The 27,287-nt window shown below is 46.9% G+C and overlaps 1 protein-coding gene, 1 long non-coding RNA gene and 1 pseudogene across 4 annotated transcripts in view; 1 reads left to right on the plus strand and 2 right to left on the minus strand.

The window, feature by feature from the left end:
* Positions 1 to 19,989, minus strand: part of YWHAE (tyrosine 3-monooxygenase/tryptophan 5-monooxygenase activation protein epsilon) — a 48,951-nt gene extending 28,962 nt beyond the window's left edge. For 2 of the 3 annotated variants that reach the window (XM_032263470.1, XM_032263471.1), the window contains exon 1: positions 19,682 to 19,989. In XM_032263470.1, coding sequence (XP_032119361.1) covers positions 19,682 to 19,745 — 64 coding nt within the window. In that variant the 5' untranslated portion in view covers positions 19,746 to 19,989. The remainder of the gene's footprint in view (positions 1 to 19,681) is intronic. The other variant, XM_032263472.1, reaches the window with a different exon arrangement.
* LOC116540129 lies at positions 1,655 to 11,004 on the minus strand. Its single transcript, XR_004264318.1, has 3 exons — positions 10,009 to 11,004; positions 7,344 to 7,345; positions 1,655 to 1,665 (listed from the first exon to the last, which is right to left on the minus strand). It is a non-coding gene; the product is annotated as an uncharacterized LOC116540129 (long non-coding RNA).
* A 4,911-nt stretch (positions 19,990 to 24,900) lies between the features above and the next one.
* Positions 24,901 to 25,296, plus strand: LOC116540155 (annotated as a pseudogene).
* The last annotated feature ends 1,991 nt before the right edge of the window (positions 25,297 to 27,287 follow it).

The raw sequence follows: 27,287 nt of genomic DNA on the forward strand, positions 1-27,287 counted from the left end.
GGGGTAGTACGGAAGTTTGCTGGGGAAAAACTTACAAGGTACTACTTTCTAAGGAATTTACCAGGTGGACATTCACTTAAAAAGGAATCATCACAGAAAATGTTTCACTAGATTTACACATGTGAAGCACTCTTCAGTTGGGTATTTCTGACCTCATGAAACCACTGAGGACATTTCTGTAAAAGGCTGACACATGAGAATCTTCAGTAATTGTGCTGCTTTCAAATAATCTGATTAAGCTTGGACAACCTCCAAGCAATGAATAAAATTAGGCAAAAGCTTGACAATGGCAGTCTCTATGGGGACTAAATTAAAAAAAGGAAAAAAAAAAAAAAAGCTTGACGATCACTATGCATAGTCAATTCACAGCTATTTCAATGACAATGAACATTCTCCTTTACTAATTTCTAAAAGGTCCAAATATCTTGCTAGTGAGTACTTCCGTTACTATTCAGAAACATAAAGATGGGGCAAAACTTTTTCTAAAACAATTATCACGTTCTCAATCTAGGAGGCATCAGTTCTGTACCATAAAGCATGTCAAGAAAACCTGATTCAGATGATTTTAGGAGCAATACTACCAGTTTACCATAAAATGGATTCAGTATGGGTCAGGTACAGTGGTTAATGTCTGTAATCCCAACATTTTGGGAGGCTGAGGTGGGGGAATCACCTGAGGTCAGGAGTTCAAGACCAGCCTGGCCAATATGGTGAAACCCATCTCTACTAAAACTAACAAAAATTAGCTGGGTGTGGTGCAGTGCACCTGTGATCCAGCTACTCAGGAGGCTAGGGCAGGTGAATCGTTTGAACCCAGGAGGTGGAGGAAGTTGCAATGAGCTGAGATGATGCCACTGCACTAGAGCCTGGATGATAAAAACAAAACTGTCTCAAAAAAAGCACAAAAAACAAAAGGAAAAGAAAACAATTCAGTATGATGCCCAAGAAACATTTGGTGATTGGCTGATAGAGCCCATCAAGTCACATTCTCAGATGGCTAACCTGACTTATATTGGTTTTTAAACATTAAATCTCCCCCCAAATTTGGCAATTTTAATTTTATAATTAATTCAGCTGCTTGAAGCCTGTACAAAGTTTGTGATGTCATCACTGTTAAGGTTGATTATTTATACTCATGTCGGTGTGCTTCCAAATCACTTAAGAGCTCTATGATATGCTAAGACACACTTAAGATTTTACATGGCCTCACGCCTGAAATCCCAACAGTTTGTGAGGTCAAGGTGAGCGGATCATTTGAGGTCAGAAATTTGAGACCAGCCTGGCCAACATGGTGAAACCGTATCTCTACAAAAAAATATAAAAACTAGCCAGGCGTAGTGGTGCTTGCATGTAATCCCAGCCACCTGAGAGGCTGAGACAGGACAATCACTTGAACTCAGGAGGCGGAGGTTGCAGTGAGATGAGATTGCGCCACTGCACTCCAGACTGGGTGACAGAGTGAGACTCCTTCTCAAAAAAAAATTCGCCGGGCACAGTGGCACGTAAGTGTAGTCCCAGCTACTCTGGAGGCTGAGGTGGGTGGATCACCTGAGCCCAGGAAGTCAAGGCTACAATGAGCTGTGATAACACCACTGCACTCCAGCCTGAGCAAAGAGAGCAAGACTCTGCCTCAAAAAAAAGATTTCATATATGCAAATCTTGTAACTCAAATGATGAAAAAAATTATTAAGTTCTTTAATTCTAATAGTAAATAACATGGAAAGAATCTAAGAATGTAATAAAAATGTCAAATCTGTAGCTTGAGGAGTCTTAATTCATATTTTCTTAGGAAGATAAAATGCGTAATAGTAATCACGACGGCTGGGCACAGTGGCTCACGCCTGTAATCCCAGCACTTTGGGAGGCTGACACAGGCAGATCACGAGGTCAAGGGTTCGAGACCAGCCTGTCCAACATGGTAAAACCCCGTCTCTACTTAAAAATACAAAAATTGCCGGGTGTGGTGGCTCACGCCTATAATCCCAGCACTTGGGGAGGCCAAGGCGGGCGATCACGAGGTCAAGAGATAGAGACCATCCTGGTCAACATGGTGAAACCCCGTCTCTACTAAGACTACAAAAAATTAGCTAGGCATGGTGGCGCGTGCCTGTAATCCCAGCTACTCAGGAGGCTGAGGCAGGAGAATTGCCTCAACCCAGGAGGCGGAGGTTGCGGTGAGCTGAGATCGCGCCACTGCACTCCAGCCTGGGTAACAAGAGCGAAACTCCGTCTCAAAAAAAAAAAAACAAAAATTAGCCGGGCATGGTGGAGCACAGCTGTAATCCCAGCTACTTAAAGACTGAGGCAGGAAAGTTGCTTATACCCGGGAGGTGGAGGTTGTGGTGAGCCGAGAGCATGCCACTGCACTCCAGCCTGGGCGACAGAGCGAGACTCCGTCTCAAAAACAAAAAAAGAATACAAAACTTAGCTGACCTGATGGCACGCACCTTGTAGTCCCAGCTACTCAGGAGGCTAAGGCAGAATCGCTATGCCCGGGAGGCGGAGGTTGAAGTGGGCAGAGATCACGCCACTGCACTCCAGCTTGGCGACAGAGCTAGACTCCATCACAAAAACAAAAATAGAAATCACTAGCTCTCTTCAATTAAAATGAGCAACAGTACTATGGGATGTATCCTAGAGTGTGTTACAAAGAGCTATGAAGGAAGGAATAACTTGGGTAAACAGTTGGACAAGATTTAGGAAACACACCTGGGACTTGTTTTAAGCAAAGATTTAAAATCGTGTAAAATGAACAGGATTGGTTAGCTGACATGTAAATTACACTTTGTGTTCAGTACTGTGAAAGAAACAGAATGCCATAAGCAGAAAATAATGGAAGTAATAAGAAGCTTCTCTGAAGAGGTCATATTCTAATCCAGTAACTTTGACTGTTCTTATAGTGCCCACATACCACTTGCACTTTTATTAGACAAAAATGACACACACTGAGAAACAGCAAGGAAGGTACCACCACAGCACAGCAGAGACCACAGTTAGAGAAAAAAAACATTCAGAGTAAAAGACTACCTTTTTTTTTTTATTTTTTTTGAGACGGAGTCTCACTGTGTTGCCCAGGCTGGAGTGCAGTGCTACAATCTCGGCTCACCACAACCTCTGCCTCCCGAGTTCAAGAAATTCTCCTGCCTCAGCCTCCCAAGTAGCTGGGATTACAGGCACCTGTCACTATACCCAGCTAATTTTTGTGTTTTTAATAGAGACAGGGTTTCACCACATTGGCCAGGCTGGTCTCCAACTCCTGACCTCAGGTGATCCTCCCACCTCGGCCTCCCAAAGTGCTGGGATTACAGGCGTGAGCCACTGCGCCCAGCCCAGACTAGGTTTTCATTCCTGCTTATTTATATGCTATTTAACCTGAAGCATGTCACTTAACCTCTAGGAGCTTGTTCCTCATCTATAACGTGGAGGATATCCAGCCCTCACTGAGTTATCAGAGTTTAAAATGAGATTGTATAGAAAATTGTCTGTCATATGTGAATCCAGTTATATGTTTAATTCCTTTTCTTTGCCTCACTTCCAAGATTAAATAACAAAAAAACAAAACAGGAATCCAAAGGGGTGGGAGTGTTAATGTGCCTGATGTAGTAAAGAGCTAAATAAAGAACACAAAGCTTAGACTCTAAATCTAATAAAGCCTTTTATATTATATAGCTCCATTTTTTCTAACCCAGATATTCCATTCTTACGTCTACGTTTAATTCCATATCTGGTAACATATCCAAAGAACCTCACTCTCCCACCATCCAAATCTTACCCCCGAAGTCATGTCTCATCTATCAAGTTTTCCCTAACAACTACAGCACACGATCCCGTGCTCCACAATTCTTGTATTATACAACTTGGCAATCAACATTCTTGTTTCTGGACACAGTTTCCATGATTAGACTGTTAACTCTTCCACAGTAAGAACTGTAAGTAATCATTTCATTACTCACAAGGGGAAAGTTATTCCCAAGACATGCTAAATAAATAAATACTGATTAAAAGGCACAAGAGGCCAGGCACCGTGGATCACACCTGTAATCTCAGCACTTTGGGAAGCCTAGGATCACCTGAGGTCAAAGTTCCAAATCGGCCTGGCAAATATGGCGAAATCCCATCTCTACTAAAAACCCAAGAATTACTTTGGGTATGGTGGCACACACCTGTAATCCCAGCTACTTGGGAGGCTGAAGCACAACAATCTCTTGAACCCAGGAGGTGGAGGTTGCAGTGAGCTGAGACTGTGCCCCTGCACTCCTGCCTGGGCAACAGGGCAAAACTCAGTCTCTAAATAAACATTAAACTAACTCAAAAAATAAATAAGTAAATAAAAATAAAAACAAAAGGTCCGAGAATGCATTTGAAGAGGGGAGAGAAATTCCAAACAATAAACTAATCGAACGTAACATAAAAGCACTGAGGAAGGCCGAGCACAAAGGCTCAGCCCTGTAATCCCAGCACTTTGTGAGGCCAAGGTGGGCAGATTGCTTGAACTGAGTTCAAGACCAGTCTGGGAGAAATGACGAAATCCTGCCTCCTAAAAAAAAAAAAACTATGACACGCCTATAATCCCAATACCTTGGGAGGCAGAGGCAGGCAGATCACAAGGTCAGAAATTCGAGACCGGCATGGCCAATATGGTGAAACCCCATCACTACGAAAAATACCAAAAAATTAGCTGGGCATGGTGGCATGTTGGAAACAGATGCTAGGTGCTGCAAAGAAAAATTAGCACTGAGACAAAGGATCTTTCAGCAACATAATTTTTACTTCCAGACTGCAGGAAAGGTACCCTTGCTAGCCATCGTGCCACGAGAGTAAAATGAACAAAGGAAAACAGACTAATTTATCCCTTACACATCTGGGGTCGTCCTTACTGCTATGTCTGATCGCCGCTGGTTGGAGCCAGACCTCACAGTCTAAATTTACACCTGACTGGTTAATAACTGAAAACTTTTCTGAACAGGTAAACCAATGGAGAGCTGGGACATGCCTGTGAGCACATCCAGCACAAATATCTTGGTTAAAGTACAAGGACATAGAAGGTGCCTGTAAGCATGGCATGTCTAACAGCTACATAGGACAGGGCTTCACAAAGTTATTAGCACACTTATTCTTTAGCAAGAAAAGAAACTTTAAAAAGAAACTGTAGTTCCCACATGGCACATGCCTGTAATCCCAGCTACTCGGGAGGCTAAGGCAGGACAATTGTTTGAACCCGGGGGGCAGAGATTGCGGTGAGCAGAGATCTTGCCATTGCACTCCAGCCTGGGCAACAAGAGCAAAACTCTGTCTAAAAACAAAATGTATACTTCAGGGAAAAGAGTATATTTTAATACTTTAAATCATATTTTCTCGGGAGGGCACGGGGGCTCATGCTTGTAATCCCAGCACTTTGGGAAGCTGAGGTGGATCACATGAGGTCAGGAATTCAAGACCAGTCTGGCCAACATGGATAAACGCCATCTCTACTCAAAGTACAAAAACTAGTTGGGTGTGGTGGTGCATGCCTGTAGCCCCAACTACTAGGGAGGCTAAGGGAGAAGAATCACTTGAACCCAGGAGATGAAGGTTGCAGTGAGCTGAAATCACGTCCACTGCACTCCAGTCTGGGCAACAGAACGAGACCGTCTCAAAAAAAAGGAAGAAAAAGAAAAGAAAAATCACATCTTCTTGTGATTAGTGAGACAAATCTACTTGCACATCTATCCAGACTTGACCTGAGACCTCTAAAATAGTTTCAAACTAAATGTTCTCCTTACCTATCATCAAAGTCATAAAGAAGCAGACTGCCAAACAGAATCCTACTGAAGTCTCAATATTCTTTTAGCTTTTAAAATGGACAAATTGGAAAACAATACTCGTGTAGTATAACAAACAAGGAAAAAACGTAAAGATAAAATGAATGAACAAATGTTGGCAGCATTCTGAAATGAGAAAAGGTAAAGAAATCTACAGCAATATGATAAAGGCATAGAGACCATATTAATGATGCTCATTTAGTAACTGCTAAGAAGATGAAAATTTGCCAGCAACTGCTCTAGAGGAAAACATCAAGGTCTCCCGTGGTCATTCCCCCAGGCCTCCCAACTACGTGCCTAAAGTCATCTACTGAAAAGCTACACAAAGAAAAGGCAGAACAACACTGTGATTTACTGAGTTCCTAGGGATTCTTATCCAGCCATCTATAAAGCTTTAGTCCCATGCATCAGTGGTCCCCAACCTTTCTGCCACCAGGGAGCAGCTTCATGGCAGACAATTCTTCTACAGACCAGTACAGGTGCATGGCCCGGGAACTGGCAACCGCTGCTATGTATCAGAGAGTTAAAAACAATGTAAATTTTTCAGAAAGTGGGGGGAAAGAGGGAGGAAAGAAGGAGGGAGGATGGAGACGGTTCACTCCTAAATTAAATGACTCCTATTCCACTGCTAGTTCTATTATCTGTTACCTGGAAAATACACTCAACCTATATTCCGTTCTGTCTTCATCATATATGAAGCTAAGCAAAAGACTGCTATAATTTCAGCACTTTAGGAGGCCGAGGCAGAACTGCTTGAGTTCAGTCGGGAGACCAGCCTGGGCAACATAGCGAAACCCAGTCTCCACAAAAGGAGGGGTGTGGGGGGAATAAAGCCTCAAGCAGTTTGGACACACAAGAAATACTGAAGTGGAAGGAGTACCAGCTTTGCAGTGCAACCGACTTGGCAGAATATCAGTGTCTTGGCAGACTATCAGTGTCGTTTCAAATTTGTTGTCACTTTTCCTCAAGTACTTAATCCTTATCTGTAAAATGGGTAGTACTTTGCATGATACATAGTTCGGATGACAAGTGAGAAATCGCCAATAAACAGTAGGTGGTACTGTTACAGGGTTTTATCATCACAGTCAATGAAAACACTTTAAAGAGGTTTTTCGATTTGTTACTACCATTTTACACCAGTAGCGCGTGAAGAAAACACTGAGCTTTCTTTTTTTTTTTTTTTTTGAGACGGAGTTTCTCTCTTGTTACCCAGGCTGGAGTGCAATGGCGCGATCTCGGCTCACCGCAACCTCCACCTCCCGGGCTCAGGCAATTCTCCTGCCTCAGCCTCCTGAGTAGCTGGGATTACAGGCACGCGCCACCATGCCCAGCTAATTTTTTGTATTTTAAGTAGAGACGGGGTTTCACCATGTTGACCAGGATGGCCTCGATCTCTTGACCTCGTGATCCACCCGCCTCGGCCTCCCACAGTGCTGGGATTACAGGCTTGAGCCACCGCGCCCGGCAACACTGAGCTTTCTATAGCCTTTAATATGGGACAACAACCAGCATCTGATACAGTACCCTGCATCTAGTGAACACCACTGTTGTCATCTAATCCAAATTAACCCATCATTACACACAGTAACAGAATAACTCTGAAAGCAATTATGCATTCACTAGAATATAAAGCCCTTGAAGAGATCTTTTGTCTGTTTTGTTCACTGATGAATCCCAAGTGTCTATAACAGTGCCTGATACATAGTTGGCATTCATCCGCACGGTAAACTTTCCCTTCGGTCTCAATATTTGGGGTAAGGCTGTGCTCACTTTGGCAGCAAATATGCTAAAATTGGAATGACATAAAGATTTAAAAAAAAAAAAATCAGCGCATATACTAACATTGGAATGACACATACTAAAAAACAAAAATAAAAATATTGGGGGTAGAGGAGTAATCCCTTACTCCATCAGAATGGGACATCTCCTTTGAATTCATGAGGACACTCCCTTGTAAACACGTATGGGTGGAGCAGTACCAAAAAGGTGAAGCCCCAGTGAAAGCAGAGGTGGAAAATAAAGAGGCTGCAGAGATGGATGACATAAAACACTAAGGAAAGGAAAAAGAGGTGGATCAAAGCCTCAACCTTTTTTTTTTGTATACAGTATGTAAGATGGGGTTTCACGATGATGGCCAGGCTGGTCTGGTCTTGAACTCCTGACCTCAGGTGATCCACCCACCTCAGCCTCCCAAAGTGCTAGGATTACAGGCATGAGCCACCACGCCCAGCCAAGTCTTAACCTTTTTACAATTTTTATGGAATTAGAAAAGACACTGAAACAAAAAATACTTTAAAATTAAAACTCTGTTTTGGAATAGTCAGGAAGAAAATGACCATAAATAACCCTGGGGTCCAACTGAGTTTAGTAGAAGGATTAGCTATACATTCAGATTTTATAGAAGTTTTACTTGCTCTCTCAAGTCGTTGAGAAAGTTGTTAAGGGTTTTTTTTTTGGGGGGGGAGGGGGGGACAGAGTCTCACTCTGTTGCCCAGGCCGGAATACAGTGGCACCATCTCTGCTCACTGTGGCATCTGCATCCTGGGTTCAAGTAATTCTCCTGCCTCAGCCTCCGAAGTAGCTGGGATTACAGGTGCGCACCAACACACCCAGCTAATTTTTTTTTTTTTTCGAGACAGAGTTTCGCTCTTGTTACCCAGGCTGGAGTGCAATGGCGCGATCTCGGCTCACCGCAGCCTCCGCCTCCTGGGTTCAGGCAATTCTCCTGCCTCAGCCTCCTGAGTAGCCAGGATTACAGGCACGTGCCACCATGCCCAGCTCATTTTTTGTAGTTTTAGTAGAGACGGGGTTTCACCATGTTGACCAGGATGGTCTCGATCTCTTGACCTCGTGATCCACCCGCCTCGGCCTCCCAAAGTGCTGGGATTACAGGCTTGAGCCACCACGCCCGGCTATTTTTTGTATTTTTAGTAGAGACCGGGGCGAGGTGGGGTGGGGGGTCCCTCACCATGTTGACCTGCCTGTGAACTGCCTGACTCAGCCTCCCAAAGTGCTGGGATTACAGGCATGAACCACCACACCTGGTCTCTCTTTTGTTAAACAGAACGGGGTCTTGCAATGTTACCCAGGTTGGTCTCAAACTCCTGGCCTCAAATGATCCTCCCCAATTGGCCTCCAAAAGCACTGAGACCATAGATATGTCAAGTCTTTGATGAGCTAAGAAACACTCATCAAAATATCAACACTTCAATGACATTTTAACATTTAAGTATTATGCTCTGAATGAAGTATTTCATACTCATGAATGTTTCTAAAAATCTACAAAACTGTCGTAACCATCATACAATAGTGACAATGTTTTCTGGTCAAAGAATGTTTTTGAAAATTTCATGGTAATCCTAACATAAATCTTTAATAATTATTAATTGGACCTATTATAATCAAATACAACTCAATCCCACAAAATCTTTTTTTTTTCTTGAGACAGGTTCTCACTAAGTCACCCACGTGGGAGTGGCGTGGTTTTATCATGGCTCACCGCAGCATCGACCACCCGGGCTCAAGCGATCTTACCACCTCAGCCTCCCAAGTAGCTGAGACTACAGGCACATGGCACCATGTCAGGCAAGCTTTTTTGCTTTTTATAGAAACAGGATCTCACTATGTTGCCCAGGCTGGTCTCAATCTCTTGGGCTTAAGGGATCCTCCTGCCTCTGCCTCCCAAAGTATTGGGATTACAGGCATTAGCCACAGCACCTGGTCCCCAATGACCCTTAAAGGTGTTCACAACCATTCCAAGGTCCTACAAAGTCCTCAACTGACTAACCCAGGGATTACGTAGGATTTAGTAGCTTTCTCTTCGTCAAAACCCACTCACTGTCCAAGGCTTCTATTATGTCATTAGGATCACATTTCACAAAATTGGTCATAGGTAATAACAGTTTTCTTTTTTTTTTTTTTTGGGACGGAGTTTCGCTCTTGTTACCCAGACTGGAGTGCAATGGCGCGATCTCGGCTCACTGCAATCTCCGCCTCCTGGGTTCAGGCAATTCTCCTGCCTCAGTCTCCTGAGTAGCTGGGATTACAGGCACACGCCACCACGCCCAGCTAATTTTTTGTAGTTTTAGTAGAGACGGGGTTTCACCGTGTTGACCAGGATGGTCTCGATCTCTTGACCTCGTGATCCACCCGCCTCGGCCTCCCAAAGTGCTGGGATTACAGGCGTGAGCCACCGCGCCCGGCCCACAAATGGCTTTAAGTAGAGTGACCACAAGGCAACTCTGTGGCCCAGGACAATCCCAGTTGATGCCTGCTGTCATAGCTTATGAATTAGTCTTTTCAAGATGTGCTCATTTGGATGCTAAATTATGGTGATTTTATTATTTGCTACAACTTGATAAATTTGAATGAACTTCTGAAATTGTTCTTAGGGTCATGACTAGCATGAACATTTAGTGAGAGCGCAAACTATAAAGTTCTGCTGGCAACCCAATTTGTCAATTTGGATATACAGATGTCTAAATATATCAAGCTGGCTGGGCATAGTGGCTCATGCCTGTAATCCCCGCACTTTGGGGAAGCCAAAGCAGGAGGATCACTTGAAGCAAGGAGTCACCTGGGCAACTAAGTAGGATCACATGTCTATAAAAAAAATATTTTTTAGTTAGCGGGGCATGGTGGCACCAACTACTTGGAGGGAGGATCACACGACCGCAGGAGTTCAAGACCAGCCTGGGCAACCCGCTGAGATCCCGCCTCTACCAAAAAAAAAATTCTGCCAGCCATGGTGGCTCACACCTATAATCCCAAAACTTTGGGAGGCCAAGGCAGGCGAATCTCTTGAGCTCCAGAGTTCAAGACCAGCCTGGGCAACACGGTAAAATCCCTGTACAAAATGAGCCAGAAGTGGTGGTGTATTTCTGTAGTCCCAGCTACTTGGGATGCTGAGGTAGATCACGAGCCCAGAGGGCAAGGCACACATAAGCCTTAACAGTGCCACTGCATTCCAGCCTGGGGAACATAGAAAGTTCTTTTAAATTAGCTAAGTGTTGTGGTGCACAGCTATGGGCCCAGCCATGTGGGAGGCTGATATGGGAGGATCACTTGAGAGCCTGGGAAGTTGAGGCTGCAGTGAATCATTACTGCATCAATGCAACCCAAGCCTGGCCAGAGCGAGACCTTGTCTCCCAGAAAAAAAAAGAGGGGGCCGGGCATGATGGCTTACATCTGGAATCCCAGCACTTTGGGAGGCCAAGGCGGGAGGATCACCTGAGGTCAGGAGTTTGAGACCAGCCTGGCTAACATGGTGAAACCCCGTCTCTTTAAAAAAAAAAAAAAAAAAACAGCCTGGCACAGTGGCTCACACCTGTAATCTCAGCACTTTGGGAGGCCGAGGCGGGTGGATCACGAGGTCAGGAGCTGAAGACCAGCCTGGCCAACATGATGAAACCCTGTCTCTACTAAAAATACAAAAAAATTAGCCAGGTGTGGTAGCACATACTTGTAATCCCAGCTACTTGGGAGGCTGAAGCAGGAGAATCACTTGAACCCGGGAGGCAGAGGTTGTAGTGAGCAGAGACTATGCCACTGAATTCCAGCCTGGGCAACAGAGCGAGACTCCATCTCAAAAAAAAAAAAAAAAATGTGTCTCTGTGTTTGGTGTTTATGATGACTAAACACCAAACAAACATATATCTCAAACTGCTAATTGACCATTTCAAAAATAGTAAAAATAACCATTTTTCTTGCTGTTCCCTGGTACTCCTTAATGGATTCTTTTTGCCAGCTATCTAGCCTAAACTATCTGGAACATTAGTGAATCATACGCCAACCTCTGACCCTCCTAAAAGTTGTATAACTACATCTGGCCAGGAGCAGCAGCTCACGCCTATAATCCCAACACTTTAGGAGGCCAAGATGGGTGGATCATTTGAGGTTTAAGTTCGAGGCCAGCTCGACCAACATGGAGAAATCCTGTTTCTACTAAAAATACGAAATTAGCCTGGCATGGTGGCGCAAGCCCGTGATCCCAGCTATTTGGGAAGCTGAGGCAGGAGAATTGCTTGAACCTGGGAAATAGAGGTTGCGATGAGCTGAGATTGTGCCACCGCATCTCAGCCTGGGCAACAAGAGCAAACTCTGTTTCAAAAAAAAAAAAAAGACAAAAATTAGCTGGGCGTGGTGGCAGTCACCTTTAATCTCAATTACTAGGGAAGCTAAGGCAGGAGAATCACTTGAACCCAGCAGGTGGAGGGTGCAATGAGCCGAGATTACACTACTGCACTCCAATCTGGGTGACAGCGTGAGAGACTCCCTCTCAAAAAAACAAAGAAAAAAAGTTGTATAACTACATCACTAACTCAACAACTTAACAGCATTCTATAAGATAAAGGTGGCCGGATGTGGTGGCTCATTCCTGTAATCCCAGCACTGTGGGAAGCCAAGTCTGACACAGACTGCTTGAGTCCAGGAGTTCAAAGACCTGCCCGAGCAACAAGGTGAAACCCCATCTCTACTAAAAACACATAAAAACAGCTACATGGGAGGCTGAGGTGGGAGAATCACCTGAACCTGGAAGACAGAGGCCGCAGTGAGCCAAGACTGCGCCACTGCACTTCAGCCTGGGTGAGAGTGAGACCCTGTCTTAAAAAAAAAAAAAAGTTGAGAGAGGACAGTATTTTAAAACTACTTTACAGAAATGCACAGCATCAGCCATATCCTAATACAGACATTAGGATAAACCATGGGGCTTTTTTTTTTTTTTTTTTGAGACAGAGTTTCCCTCTGTAGCCCAGGCTGGAGTGCAATGATGTGATCTCCACTCACTGCAACCTCCGCCTCCCTACCAGAGTAGCTGGGACTACAGGTGCACAGCACCACAGGCCGGCTAATTTTTGTATTTTTAGTAGAGACTGTGTTTCACCATATTGACCAGGCTGGTCTTGAACTCCTGAACTCCGGTGATCCACCTGCCTTGGTCTTCCAAAGTGCTGGGATTACAGGTGTAAACCACTGCACCCAGCATAATTTTTGTCTTTTTTAGTAGAGATGGGCTTTCATCAATGTTGGCCAGGCTGGTCTTGAACTTGAACTCCCAACCTCAGGTGATCCGCCTGCCTCGGTCTTCCAAAGTGCAGGAATTACAGGCGTGAGTCACTGCGTGAGACCAGGACTTTGTTGTTGTTGTTGTTTTTCTTAAAGAGGTGAGGTCTACAAAAAAAACACAGTTTTTAAGAAACTGTATGTTAATACATATTCTGAGAGTATCTAAAATTCCCTTCATTTTTAATTTCACTGTGCCTTGAGATGGGATTTTGTCTCTGAAAGTAAGCCATCATGTTTCCTTAAAAAATGAAAAGATTATTTTGACTACAATTCACCATGGATATTAGTCATCATAAACACCAAAATGTGAATTATTATTTGAATTGTTAAAGAACAAGCATACCCTACTCACTCCCTGCTCCCCTAAAAGGCAACATCTTACTTCAACATAGGTCTCTTGTGAATGGTTAAGGAGAAAAAGTGTACCAGTCTAATGGTCAGCAGACACATAAATTCTGGCTTGACCATTTAATAACTGATTAGCCATATGATTATAGAAAAATCACTCTCTCTCAAATTCACTTTTTTGAACCAGAAAACGGGAGTACGCTCTACCTGCTTCAATTTTGTTATATAAAGTAAAAAAAACTTTTGTCAAAGTGGTCTGTGAAATGTGAGGTGCTGCCTAAATGTTATGTACATATATGTAACAATATAAAGTTTAGGCCATGGGCAGTGGCTCACACCTGTAATCCCAGGACTCTGGGAGGCTGCGGTGGAAGTCCAGGAGTTCAACACCACCCTGGGCAACATAGACAGACCCCATCTCTTAAAAAAAACACAAAAATTAGGTAGGCACAGTAGTCCCAGCTACTTGGGAGACTAAAAGGTAGGAGGATCACTTGAACCCAGCAGTTCAAGCCTGCAGTGAGCTGCAACAGCAACAATGCACTTCAGCCTAGATGAGAGAGCAAGACCCTGTCCCAAAAAAAAACAGGCACGGTGGCTCACTCCTGTAATTCCAGCACTTTGGGAGGCCGACGCAGGTGCATCACCAAGTCAGGAGTTCAAGACCAGCCTGGCCAGCATGGTGAAACCCCATCTCACTAAAAATACAATAATTAGCCAGGCGTGGTGGTGTGCGCCCGTAGTCCCAGCTACTCGGAAGACTGAGGCAGGAGAATCACTTGAACCCAGGAGGCGGAGGTTTCAATGAGTCAAGATCACAACATTGCACTCCAGCCTGGGCACAGAGCGACACTCCATCTCAAAAAGAAAAGTAAGCTTAAAAATTTAACCTTCCTATAAATATACACGCCTAACATTATGCCAGGCATGGTGGCACGTGCCTGTAGTGCCAGCTACTTGGGAGGCTGAGGCTGGAGGATCGCTTGAGCCCTGGAGTTTTGGGCTGTAGTGCACTATGCCGACCTGGTGTCCGCACTAAGTTCGGCATCAGTAAGGTGATAGTCCAGGAGCAGAGAACCACCAGGCTGCCTAAGGAGGGGTGAACCGGCCCAGGTCAGAAATGGAGCAGATCAAACCTCCTGTGCTCATCAGTAGTGGGGCTGCACCTGTGAATAGCCACTGCAGTGCAGCCTGGGCAACACAGCCAGACCCCAGTTCTCAAAAAAAAAAAACACCTAATTATCTGTACCTGCAAAAATTAAACATTTAGGTCAGCTGCGGTGGCTCACCCATGTAATCTCAGCACGCTAGGCTGAAGTGGGCGATCATCTGAGGTCAGGAGTTCAAGACCAGCCTGGACAACACAGTGAAAACCCTGTCTCTACTAAAAATACAATTAGCCGGGCATGGTGATGGGTGCTTTAATTCCAGCTACTTCTCGGGAGGCTGAAGCAGGAGAATCGCTTGAACCCAGAAGGCAGAGGCTGCAATGAGCCAAGATTGTGCCACGGCACTCCAGCCTAGATGACAGAATGAGACTTCACCTCCAAAAAAAAAGAAAAAAAAAAAAAAATCAATGCTTCCAGATCAGCTTCTTGAAGTATTTAAAACATATGTGTAAATGAAATATATTAATCTATGGGGCTGAAATTTCACCTGGTATACCAGGTTAAAAGCAAGAAATTTTTTTAAATTTCTTATTCCTTTGACTAAGCTATAAAACAATTATGAAAAGCCTATTTGTATGGCTTTTCTATACTGTATTCCTTTTGTTTTTCTTTTTTAAGACGAGTTTCACTCTTGTTGCCCAGGCTGGAGTGCAATGGCGCAATCTCAGCTCACTGCAACCTCAGCCTCCAGGGTTCAAGCGATTCTCCTGCCTCAGCCTCCTGAGTAGCTGGGATTACAGGCGTACACCACCCATGCCCAGCTAATTCTGTATTTTTAGTAGAGACAGGGTTTCTCCATGTTGGTCAGGCTGGTCTTGAACTCCTGACCTAACACGATCCACCTGCCTTGGCCTCCCACAGTGCTGGGATTGCAGGCGTGAGCCGCCACGCCCGGCCAATCTTGCTTTTTTTTTTTTTTTTGAGACGGAGTTTCACTCATGTTACCCAGGCTGGAGTGCAATGGTGCGATCTCGGCTCACCGCAACCTCCGCCTCCTGGGTTCAGGCAATTCTCCTACCTCAGCCTCCTGAGTAGCTGGGATTACAGGCACGCGCCACCATGCCCAGCTAATTTTTTGTGTTTTTAGTAGAGACGGGGTTTCACCATGTTGGCCAGGATGGCCTCGATCTCTTGACCTCGTGATCCACCCGCCTCGGCCTCCCAAAGTGCTGGGATTACAGGCTTGAGCCACCGCGCCCGGCCCGAAACCCTGTCTTTAAATTTAAAAAAAAAAAAAAAAAAAAGAATTTACCTTTCACTGCAAATTGCAGTGATTCTTGATTTCATTATATCCCAAACTTGTGAAAGACAACTAAATAGAATGAAATATGCCAGATATGTACAATACTATACAAAAGCCTAAAGAATACATGAAAGAGCATCTGCTTTAAATATACAGGCTAAGTGCTACTTGCAGAAGGGATTTTTTTTTTTTTTTTGGGAGACAGAGTCTCATTCTGTCACCTAGGCTGGAGTGCAGTGGCATAATCTCAGCTCACTGCAACCTCTGATTCCCAGGTTCAAGGGATTCTACTGCCTCAGCCTCCCGAGTAGCTGGAACTAGTAATATTTTTGTATTTTCGGTAGAGACATGGTTTCCACTACGTTAGCCAGGATGGTCTCGATCTCCTGCTCTCGTGATCCACCTGTCTCAGCCTCCCAAAGTGTTGGGATTACAAGCCGTGAGCCGTGGAAGGAATTTTTAACACTACATTGCCCAGTTCTGTCTATGTATTTAAGTAGGAGAAAATCTTTTCTCCAAAAGTTTGTCCATTAACTGAAATGGCAAGGGAAAATTACTGGCCTACAAAGAATTGATAATCTAAATGCTTCTAAATTTATTAACAAAGTTAATTTACTACCTATCTGTTCCCTAACAAGACTGTAGTAAAAAGTTCATTCCACACATGCTCCCTCTCCATTCTTCACTCACTAGCAGAAAAAGCTAGCTAGACGTGAGGTTCTGGTGTCTTTACAGGACAGCTCTCAAGTGACTCAACAGATGTATTCCTAGAGGATCAAAAATGACTGTCAAACTTCATCCTACCTCCCATGCAGCCAATCTTGAGAAGGAAATTAGGAAAGGACAAAATCAACAGCTGCCACACAAGCCCAAATGCAGTTTATGTTGCCCCTCTGCTCCCCAAAATGGGGAAACTATTCATTTTTCCCCCTCTATATTGTCCACCTTTTTTTTTTCCCCGAGAGTCTCGCTCTGTCACCCAAGCTGGAGTGCAATGTCACAATCTCGGCTCACTGCAACCTCCACCTCCAGGGTTGACCCAATTCTCCTACCTCGGCCTCCTGAGTGGCTATGCCCGGCTAATTTTATTCTTGTAGAGACGGTGTTTCACCACATTGGCCAGACTAGTCTTGAACTCCTGACCTCAGGTGATCCACCCACCTCGGCCTCCCAAAGTGCTGGGATGACAGGCCTGAGCCACCACGCCCAGCCTATTCCCCACGTTTTTGTACTAATTCATACATGGGACGGTAAGACTTGTTTGAGAAATGTTAAGAAATGATGGACTTGCTTAATGTGGTTTTAAACGATGTAAAAACTATTCCTTAGACCACTGGCTTGTTAAAGTGATGATATGCTAGATGTAATCTTCAACTCCTAGCCCCGAACTTCAGTATTTCCTGTGACCCAAAATTGTCGTTTTCCTGACCACAGCTTAGATCTTCCTCCCGTACCATTAAATAATCCATATAAATTGATTCCAATGCCCCAGGACAGAATTAAATGAGGCTACAAAGAAGTTTAGGCACCCGTTTAACACAGCAAGCAAAATAAAATAAGCCTACTGCAGTACAGGGAGGTAAGAGCAAAACACAGCTAGAAAGCCAGCACTTGCATACAAGCACCCAAAAAAGAAATCCTGCCAATACACTGTCTTAGCTTTTTCCACCCCCCCCACCCCCGACCCTCCACAAACTTGATCAATTCTGCTTGGTAACTAGAACTAAGGGAAAAACTTTTTGTCACCAGAAACAAAAAAATATTGCCCTAAATATAAAGGAATGGACAAAGGTAGAGCCGATTCCTGGTGTCTGTCTCCCCTCTCCTTTCCACTGAGTCCTTACCTTCCTTACGCCCCAAGTCACAGGAATAGCTCCTCACCTTGGAGATCTATCTTCCTACCGCTTTAGATGCTGAAGGGGACACCTAACATTAACAACTGTAATAATGTGGCCGTATCAAAGAGTCCTACGTTCAAAACCCAATAAAGGCTCTGGTCAGAAATCCTCACGCCAAAATATAACTACGATAACCTGTAATTTATTTGGAAACTACAATCATAAGCTTTTGAATCGGTTTTTAAAACGAGTTAAAAAAAAAAAAAATTACCTCTCACATTCTTTCTAGTTACCACAGCAAGTTTACTTAAAGCCCCAATCCCCACAAAACAGAAAGCATTCAAGTATCATTTGTTTCCTGCCGAGAACGCTAACAGATGAAGAGGGGAACATCTGGAGATGAGGGCGGAGGGGAGTCTTCCAATACAAGCACACCTATATCTGTTTGATTTTTTTCAACACTGAAATAAAGACAGAGCTGACCTTGAGCTGTACTTCCCCATCTTATCCCCTCCCTCCCCCAACAGCAACCTTGTTCAATACAAATAACAATCAAAGAATTTACAAGATGAAATTTAGTTCAGCATATTTCCTACATTTGAGCTCTAGAGGCTTTCTGTTATTTTCAAATCCCTGAATCCTCATTTCTGATCACGGGGACCAGCCCTGAGGTTATTCACATGACCAAATCGGCATTTCCAGGAAAGCAAGGGCCCTATGAAACATTTTGAAATATAGGTAGCTTAACCAGGAAAAATCTCAGATCAAGGACACTAGACTCCAACCATGTCTCACCCCACCCTACCATGCAAAAGCATGAAAACCACAGCACCCGCATACAGGACTTCTGGTTTCGGTAATACCACAGTATGGCAAAATTCTAAATGTGAGGGTAATTCAAGTCTACAGGTCAAAAAAGGTGGATGGGGGGAGGATGAAGAAGAAACTTCCTGGCAGACACAACGGATATTTGGATTAAGTTCTGAAAAGAGACTGAAGAACCGGTTAGGGGCAAAGGGACAATGAACAAAGAGGAACTACTCAAATTCCTACATAAACCCACTTATTTAAAATAGAAAAAAAAAAAAGAAAAGAACAGGACCTCCAACCTTCATAACTCAAAGACCCCAGGCCCAGCCGAGTGCCTGGAAGAGGCTAAGATCCCCCACGAAGTACAAACCCGCATTCCGAGCCTGCAGAGTCAACCAAAATACAGTTACTAAACGCTACTGGAAATAACTTTATTTCAACAGGTCTTTTTTCCATGTGCCATGAGGGTACGAACAAACTGTAAAGTCATCGTTTTCCCAAACGGGTGGACGGAGGCTCGAACCCAGAGTCGCGCAGCCCCCCGGTCTCCTGGTTCCATCCATCAGAACCCGCTGCTGACGGAGCCAGAGAAAGGTTACAGGAACTTCGAGCTCGGCCATTTAGAGCGAGGAAAAGGGGCGGGAGCCCGGATCTTCTGGACCTCCCCGGAAGGCGGCGAGGGGGAAAAGCCCGAAACCCCTCACTCCGGGGCGCCGGCGGACCCGAAAGAAACCCGACCGCGGCCCCGCAGCCCGCCACCGCCCAGGACCCAGTGCAGCGATGCCCGATGCCCGCTCCCCGCTCCCAGCTGTCACCCAGGGCCGCCCCCCGCCCTAGGCCTGAGGAAGCGCATCGCGCTCCACGCTCTCCTTTGTGAGACTCCACGGCCGCCGCCCCACACGGGGCCTCCGGGGAGAAGCCACCGCCCCCACCCGCCATATTTCCCTGAAAGGCGCCCGCGCTACAGCTCCCAGTCTCGGCGCTCTCCCGTGTGGCGGGTGCTGCTTCTCCCGTCACCCCACTCAATCGTTCTCCACCTCCCAAGGCCGTCCCGGGAGCTCCCCTGGGGGTGGCCGGTTCGGAGGCAGCGCCCGCCATCTCCTCCCCCTCCCCCGCCCCGGGACTCGCCCTCCCCCCGGCCGCCATTTTACAACCAACTCCTCCACCCCGCCGCCCCGGTCTCCCGGCCAGCGAGGTGTGTGCAGCTGAGGACGGAGAACGGGTCACATTCCGGGGCACACGGCCTCCTGTCGCTCCGGGAGCTCCCAGGCCAGGTCCCGCTCCCCGAACCCAAGCCCCCGGGCCAGGCTCGCGGACGATGCCGCCATTTTGTCTCCCGTTCCCGGCCTCTGTGGGCGGCGGCAGAGGGTCCGAGAATTCCAGCCCCCCGTTGCCCCCCCAACTCACCGTCGTATCGCTCAGCCTGCTCGGCCAGCTTCGCCTGGTACACCAGATCCTCCCGATCATCCATAGCGGCAGCGGCTCCGGCAGGGTCTGCGCGACGGATGGAAGCGGATAGTGTCTCCGACTCTCAGCCTCTCGCTCCGCGTCCGGGCAGCAAAAATGGCGGCGCCTCAATCCGGGACTTCCGCCTGCGCACGCGGACAACTGCTCAGCTCTATGGCAACCGCTCCCTGGCAACTGGCGCGGGGGGCGGGTCCTGGAACCCGCGCCGGAGACGCCCCTCCTCCGTCCGCTCAGCGGGCGCCGGAGCCTAGAGGCGGGAACTGCGACTGCCGCGAGGGAGCGGCCCCGGGAGAACGCGATGGCGGAGGACAGGCCGGCCCGGGCTGCTCCTGAAAACCGCGGGCGCGAGACCTGGACCAGACCGACGGCCGAGGCCCGGCTTGCGGAAAACAACCACGGAGGCTGGAACGGTTTCTGTCATCATGGCAGGTCTTCCTGCCCGAAATCAGCGCTGTCGCTACGGCGTCCTGGTTTTCTTTTTCCTTTTTCTTTTTCTTTCTATTTTTTTGAGATGGAATTTCACCCTATCGTCCAGGAGTTTTGCTTCTGTTGACCAGGCTGGAGTGCAATGGCGCAATCTCGACTCACGGCAACCTCCGCCTGCCGGGTTCAGGAGATTCCCCCGCCTCAGCCTCCCGAGTAGCTGGGATTACAGGCACGCGCCTCCACGGCCGGCTGATTTTTGTATTCCTAGTAGAGACGGGGTTTCTCCATCTTGGCCAGGCTGGTCTCGAACTCCTGACCTCCGGTGATCCGCCCGCCTTGGCCTCCCAAAGTGCTGGGATAATAGGCGTGAGCAGCCACCTCGCCCGGCCAGCGCCCTGTTTTTCTCCGCCAAGTCCGGTCTTGGGCCTCTTTCAGACACTTTTACCCTCAGGGTAAAGAACTGGGCCCTGGCCCAGCGCGGTGACTCATGCCTGTCATCCCCGCACTTTGGGAGGCCGAGGCCGACAGATCACTGGAGTCAGGAGTTCAAGACCATCCTGGCCAACTTGGCGAAACCCGCTAAACAATGCACATATGAGGTGGGCGTGGTGGCGGGCGCCTGTAATCCCAGCTACTCCGGAGACTGAGGCGAGAGAATCCTTTCAACCCGGGATGGGGAGGGTGCGGTGAGCCAAGACAGCGCCATTGCACTCCAGCCTGGTCAACAGGAGCAAAACTCCATCTCAAAAAAAAAAAAAAACAGCAACACTGGGCCCTATTACAGTTGGCAGGGACAGGGGAGCTGCAGTTTTCACGCCTCCACGTTGCTGTCACATTTTTTCTTCTCCTGTTTAACCTTTTTCCCCCAGAGGCTGCCATGAATGGGAGCAGGGAATTTGTTAGAAGAGAATGGCGTGGAGCACATGGTGTAGAAGGAACTGACATCAATTTAAGATTGAGGAGGCCGGAATAACTCAGGGAACATTGCTTCAGTGCCTGGCGCTTGGGAGACCGAGGCGGGAGAATCACTTGAGCCCAGGAGTTTGAGACGAGCCTGGACAACATAGCGAGATCCCATCTCTACAAAAAAAACTTTGTTTTTAATTAACCAGCCATGGTGATGTCACCTGTGGTCCCAGCTACCCAAGAGACTTCGGTGGGAGAATTGCCTGAGCTTGGGAGGTCCAGGCTAAAGTGAGCCATGATAGTGCAGCTGCACCCCAGCCTGGGCAACTGTGAAACCCTGTCTCAAAAAAAAAAAAAAAAAAAAAAAAACAGAAAAAGGTAGGGCCGGCTGGGCGCGGCGGCTCACACCTGTAATCTCAGCACTTTGGGAGGCAGAGGCAGGCGGATCACCTGAGGTCAGGAGTTCAAGACCAGCCTGGCAAACACGGTGAAACCCTGCCTTAAAAAAAAAAAAAAAAAAAAATTTAAAAAAGAAAAGAAAAAGATAGGGCTGGGAGCGGTGGCTCACGCTTGTAATCCCAGCACTTTGGGAGGCTGAGGCAGGTGGATCACCTGAGGTCAGGAGTTCAAAACCAGCCTGACCAACATGGAGAAATCCCATCTCTATTAAAAATAAAAATAAAAAATAAGCCGGACATGGTGGTATACCCCTGTAATCTCAGCTACTTGGGAGGCTGAGGCAGGAGAATTGCTTGAACCCAGGAGGCAGAGGCTGTGGTGAGCCGAGATAGCCCCATTGCACTCCAGCCTGGGTGACAGAGGGAAACTCCATCTCAACAACAACAAAAAAAGGTAGGTTAGAATCAAATTGTGAAGGACCTTGGATAGTAAGGTAAGAAGTTTGAATCAATTTTTTTTTCAAGATGGAGTCTTGCTCTGTCACCCAGGCTGGAGTGCAGTGGTGTGATCTTGGCTCACTGCAACCTCCACCTCCCGGGTTCAAGCAATTCTGCCTCAGCCTCCCAAGTAGCTGGGATTATAGACGTCCGTCACCATACCCGGCTAATTTTTGTATTTTTAATAGAGATGGGGTTTCACCGTGTTGGCCAGGCTGGTCTCAAACTCCTGACCTCGTGGCCCACCTGCCTCGGTCTCCCAAAGTGCTGGGATTACAGGTGTGAGCCACCCTACCCAGCCATCAATTTCACTTTTTAAAAGACATAGGAGCCGGGGCACATTGGCTCCTGCCTCTAATCCCAGCTACTTGGGAGGCTAAGGCAGAAGAAACACTTGAACCTGGGAGGCGGAGGTCGCAGTGAGCCGAGATCCTGCCATTACACTGCAGCCTGGGCGAAAGAACAAAACTCTGTCTCAGAAAAAAAGAGACATAGGAGCCTGGCATGCTGGCTCACACCTTGAAATCTTAGCACCTTCAGAGGCTGAAGCAGGAAGATCTCCTGAACCCAGGAGGTTGAAGCTGCAGTGAATCATGATTGCACCAGTGCACTCCAGCCTGGGTAACAGAGTGCGACCCTGTCTCAAAAAATACAGTGGGGAGGGGGAGGGATATTGCCGTGTTTCACACACTGGCCTTGAACTGAGCTCAAGCAGTCTCACCTTGGCCCCCGAGGAGCTGGGAGAATACAGGCTTCCACCAGCGCACCCAACTCTGCATCCTATTTTGTGGCCAAGGGAGCTGTATGATTTTGCATGGAGGATGATGTCATCATTGCTATATTTGAGAAATATTAATAAATGTTGCATAGCAATGATTAAAGAGGAGGATAAGCAAAGGTAATAGTAGCAATGAAAATAGAAAGGAAAGGATAAATAGGAATAGCCGTATAGAGGCAGGCCACAGAGTTTCTAGCTGATCAGATTGGAGCTCTTTTTTTTCTGAGACAGAGTCTCACTGTGTCACCGAGACTGGAGTGCAATGGTGCGATCTCGGTTCATGCAACCTCTGTCTCCCAGGTTCAAGCAACTCTCCTCTCAGCTTCCTGAGTAGCTGGGACTACAGGCGCCTGCCACCATCCCCAGCTAATTTTTTGTATTTTTAGTAGAGACGGGGTTTCACCATGTTCTCGAACTCCCGACCTCAGGTAATCTGCCCGCCTCGGCCTCCCAAAGTGCTGGGATTACAGGTATGAGCTACCACGTCCAGTCTCTCTTTTTTTTTTTTTTTTTTTTTTTTTTTTTTTTTGAGATAAGAGTATCACTCTGTCTCCAGGCAGGAGTGCAGTGGCGTGATTTCGGCTCACTGAAAACTCCGACTCCCGGGTTCAAGTGAGTCTTCTGCCTCAGCCTCCCGAGTAGCTGGGATTACAGGCACGTGCCACCATGCCCAGCTAATTTTTTTTGTATTATTAGTAGAGATGGGGTTTCACCATGCTGGCCAGGCTGGTCTCAAACTCCTGACCTCGGGATCCAGCCAGCTCAGCCTCCCAACGTGCTGGGATTAGGGGTGTGAGCCACCACGCCTGGCCGATTGCACATTCTTAAACAGGCAAGAGGTAAAAGAAGAAATAACGAGAGAAATTAGAAACTACCTGGGTTATTTTGTCTGCGATAAGGGTGACCAAAAAAATCCCGCTAGAGATGAATAAAAACACAGCGTTCCAAAATGTACAGAACCAGCCAAAGGAGTGCTGGGGAAAACTGTGTGTGTGAAAATGCCCAAGTTAAGGAAAAAGGTGTGACTGAAGGATACAGTTTGTCCTGGAGAGAAGGGACACAGGGTTAGAGGAGGAGTGAGCTCTGGTTCTCTATTGTACTTCGGGGACCCGACCTCACAGTGATGCCTGTGTATTTCCAACAGCTAGAAAAGAGGATTTTGAATGTTCTCAAAACAAAGAAATGATAAGTGTTTAAGGTGGCGAATCCACTAATTACCAAGATATCATTACACAATGTATACATGTGTGAAAACATCACTGCCGGGCGCTATGGCTCACACCTGTAGTTCCAGAACTTTGGGAGACCAAGGTGGGTGGATCATGAGGTCAGGACCTAGAGACCATCCTGGCCAACACGGTGAAGCCCCGTCTCTACTAAAAGTACAAAAATTAGGTTGGGCGCAGTGGCTCATACCTGTAATCCCAGCATTTTGAGACGCCGAGGCAGGCGGATTGCCTGAGCTCAGAAGTCCGAGACCAGCCTGAGCAACATGGAGAAACCGCATCTCACTAAAAATACAAAGTTGGCCGGGCGCGGTGGCTCACGCTTGTAATCCCAGCACTTTGGGAGGCCAAGGCGGGTGGATCACGAGGTCAAGAGATCGAGACCATCCTGGTCAACATGGTGAAACCCCGTCTCTACTGAAAATACAAAAATTAGCTGGGCATGGTGGCGCACGCCTGTAGTCCCAGCTACTCGGGAGGCTGAGGCAGGAGAATTGCTTGAACCCAGGAGGCGGAGGTTGCGGTGAGCCGAGATCGCGCCATTGCACTCCAGCCTGTGTAACATGAGTGAAACTCCGTCTCAAAAAAAAAAAATACAAAGTTGGCGGGGCGCAGTGGCTCATGCCTCTAATCCCAGCACTTTGGGAGGCCGAGGTGGGCGGATCACGAGGTCAGGAGTTCAAGACCAGTCTGACCAACATGGTGAACCCCCATCTCTACTAAAAATACAAAAATTACCCGGGTGTGGTGGTGCGCACCTGTAGTCCCAGCTACTTGGGAGGCTGAGACAGGAGAATCACTTTAACCCGGGAGGTGGAGGCTGCAGTGAGCCAAGGTCACACCACTGCACTCCAGCCTGGGTGACAGAGCGAGACTCCATCTCAAAATATACGTAAATAAAAATAAATAATAAAATAAAATAAAATATATGAAGTTAGCTCCTCCTTCTGCTGCTCCAATGCTGTTTCTGTGCTGGTTCGGTGCGGACCTGCTACCTCTTGTGAAGCGGCAGCTGAGGAGACTCTGTCGCTCACTGTGGCTGACGAAAAGCCCAAGGAAGGAGTCCAGACTGAGAACAACAATCCTATTAATTTGAAAGTGGCGAGGCAGGATGGTTCTGTGGTGCAGTTTCAGATTAAGAGGCATACACCACTTAGTAAACTAATGAAAGCCTACTGTGAACGGCAGGGATTGCCAATGAGGCTGATCAGAGTCCGAGTTGACAGGCAACCAATCAGTGAAACAGACACACCTGCATCGTTGGAAGTGGAGGCTGAAGACACCATTGATGTGTTCCAATAGCAGGCGGGAGGTGTCTACTGAAAAGGGAACTGGCTTCTTTACCCCCGAACTCTGTTCTTTAAATACCAAGATGACATTCTCAATTAGAAAACTGCAATTTAGGCCGGGCATGGTGGCTCACGCCTGTAATCCAAGCACTCTGGAGGCCAAGGCGGGCGGATCACCTGAGTTCAGGAGTTCAAGACCAGCCTGACCAACATGGTGAAACCCCGTCTTTAGAAAAAAATAAAAACAAAGAAAGAAAGAAAACTGCAATTTGGCCGGGCGCAGTGGCTCACGCCTGTAATCCCAGCACTTTGGGAGGCCAAGGCGGATGGATCACAAGGTCAAAAGACCGAGACCGTCCTGGCCAACATAGTGAAACCCCGTCTCTACTAAAAATACAAAAAAATTAGCTGGGTGTGGTGGCATGCGCCTGTAGTTCCAGCTACTTGGGAGGCTGAAGCAGAAGAATTGCTTGAGCCCGGGAGACGGAGGTTGCAATGAGCCGAGATCGCGCCACTGCACTGCAGCCTGGCGCCTGGTGAGGGAGTAAGACTGTCTCAAAAAAAAAAAAAAATTAGCCAGGCTTGGTGGTACGCGCCTTTAGTCCCAGCTACTCAGGAGGCTGACGGAGGAGAATCACTTGAACCTGGGAGGCAGCGGTTACAGTGAGCCAAGATCATGCCATTGCACTCCAGCCTGGACAACAGAGTGAGACTCCATCTCAAAAAAAAAAAGAAAGAAAACTGCGGTTTGTTTCCACCACCTCCTGACTACTACAGCACAGTGTGGTCTGTTCTTTCCTTTCCTCCCCCCTTCCTCTGTTGTACATAAAGTAACTGGCATACGTGCACAAGCATACTGCGCATTTTTAACAGCCAGTGGTGTGTTTTGATTGACATCAAGTGGAGACGGGATGGGGAAATAATACTGATTCTGTGAAAATACCCCCTTTCTCCATCTGCAGCTTGCTCATTCAACTCTTATCTTTATATTCCAGTCAGTTATTTTGCTCTCACTGTTTAAACAAAAATAAAAATAAAATCCCTGCATACCTTGTTCAAGTGGAGAACTTAAAGGTTTTTCATTTATCATTGTAAGACCGAGGACAATTGTATAATTTTTTTGTGCATAGCTGTTATAGGCAGGGCAGTCTGTCTTCAACTGGGGGTAAATGACTCTAAAACAGAAAAAAGAATCCTAGAGAGTTTTCCCTTCAAGTCAAGCGTCTTGTTGTCTAACTAACTAAACTTCTTGTTTTAAAAACAAAAACAAAACTTATTTTTATTTATTTTTTTTTTTTTATGAGACGGAGTTTCACTCATGTTACCCAGGCTGGAGTGCAATGGCACGATCTCGGCTCACCGCAACCTCCGCCTCCTGGGTTCAGGCAATTCTCCTGCCTCAGCCTCCTGAGTAGCTGGGATTACAGGCACGCACCACCATGCCCAGCTAATGTTTTTGTATTTTTAGTAGAGACGGGGTTTCACCATGTTGACCAGGATGGTCTCGATCTGTTGACCTCGTGATCCACCCGCCTCGGCCTCCCAAAGTGCTGGGATTACAGGCTTGAGCCACCGCGCCCGGCCTAAAACTTATTTTTTTAATAAAAATGGGGTTTCACCATGTTGGTCAGGCTGGTCTTGAACTCCCGACCTCAGGTGATCCGCCCACCTTGGCCTGGAAAGTGCTTGGATTACAGGCGTGAGCCACCACGCCCGGCCTAAAACAAAATTTAAAACAGCTGGGCATGGTGTCGCATGCCTGTAATACTAGCTACTCCGGAGGCTGAGGCAGCAGAATTGCTTGACAGCGGGAGGCAGAGGTTGCGGTGATCAGAGATAGCGCCACTGCACTCCAGCCTGGGCAACAAGAGGAAACTACATGTCAAAAAAAAAAAAAAATAGGGGCCGGGCGCGGTGGCTCACGCCTGTAATCCCAGCACTTTGGGAGGCCGAGGCGGGTGGATCACGAGGTCAAGAGATCGAGACCATCCTGGTCAACATGGTGAAACCCCGTCTCTACTAAAA

This window comes from Sapajus apella, unplaced genomic scaffold (assembly GCF_009761245.1).
Source record: "Sapajus apella isolate SASKATOON/1434 unplaced genomic scaffold, GSC_monkey_1.0 scaffold136, whole genome shotgun sequence".
In the NCBI taxonomy this organism is placed as follows: Eukaryota; Metazoa; Chordata; class Mammalia; order Primates; family Cebidae; genus Sapajus; species Sapajus apella.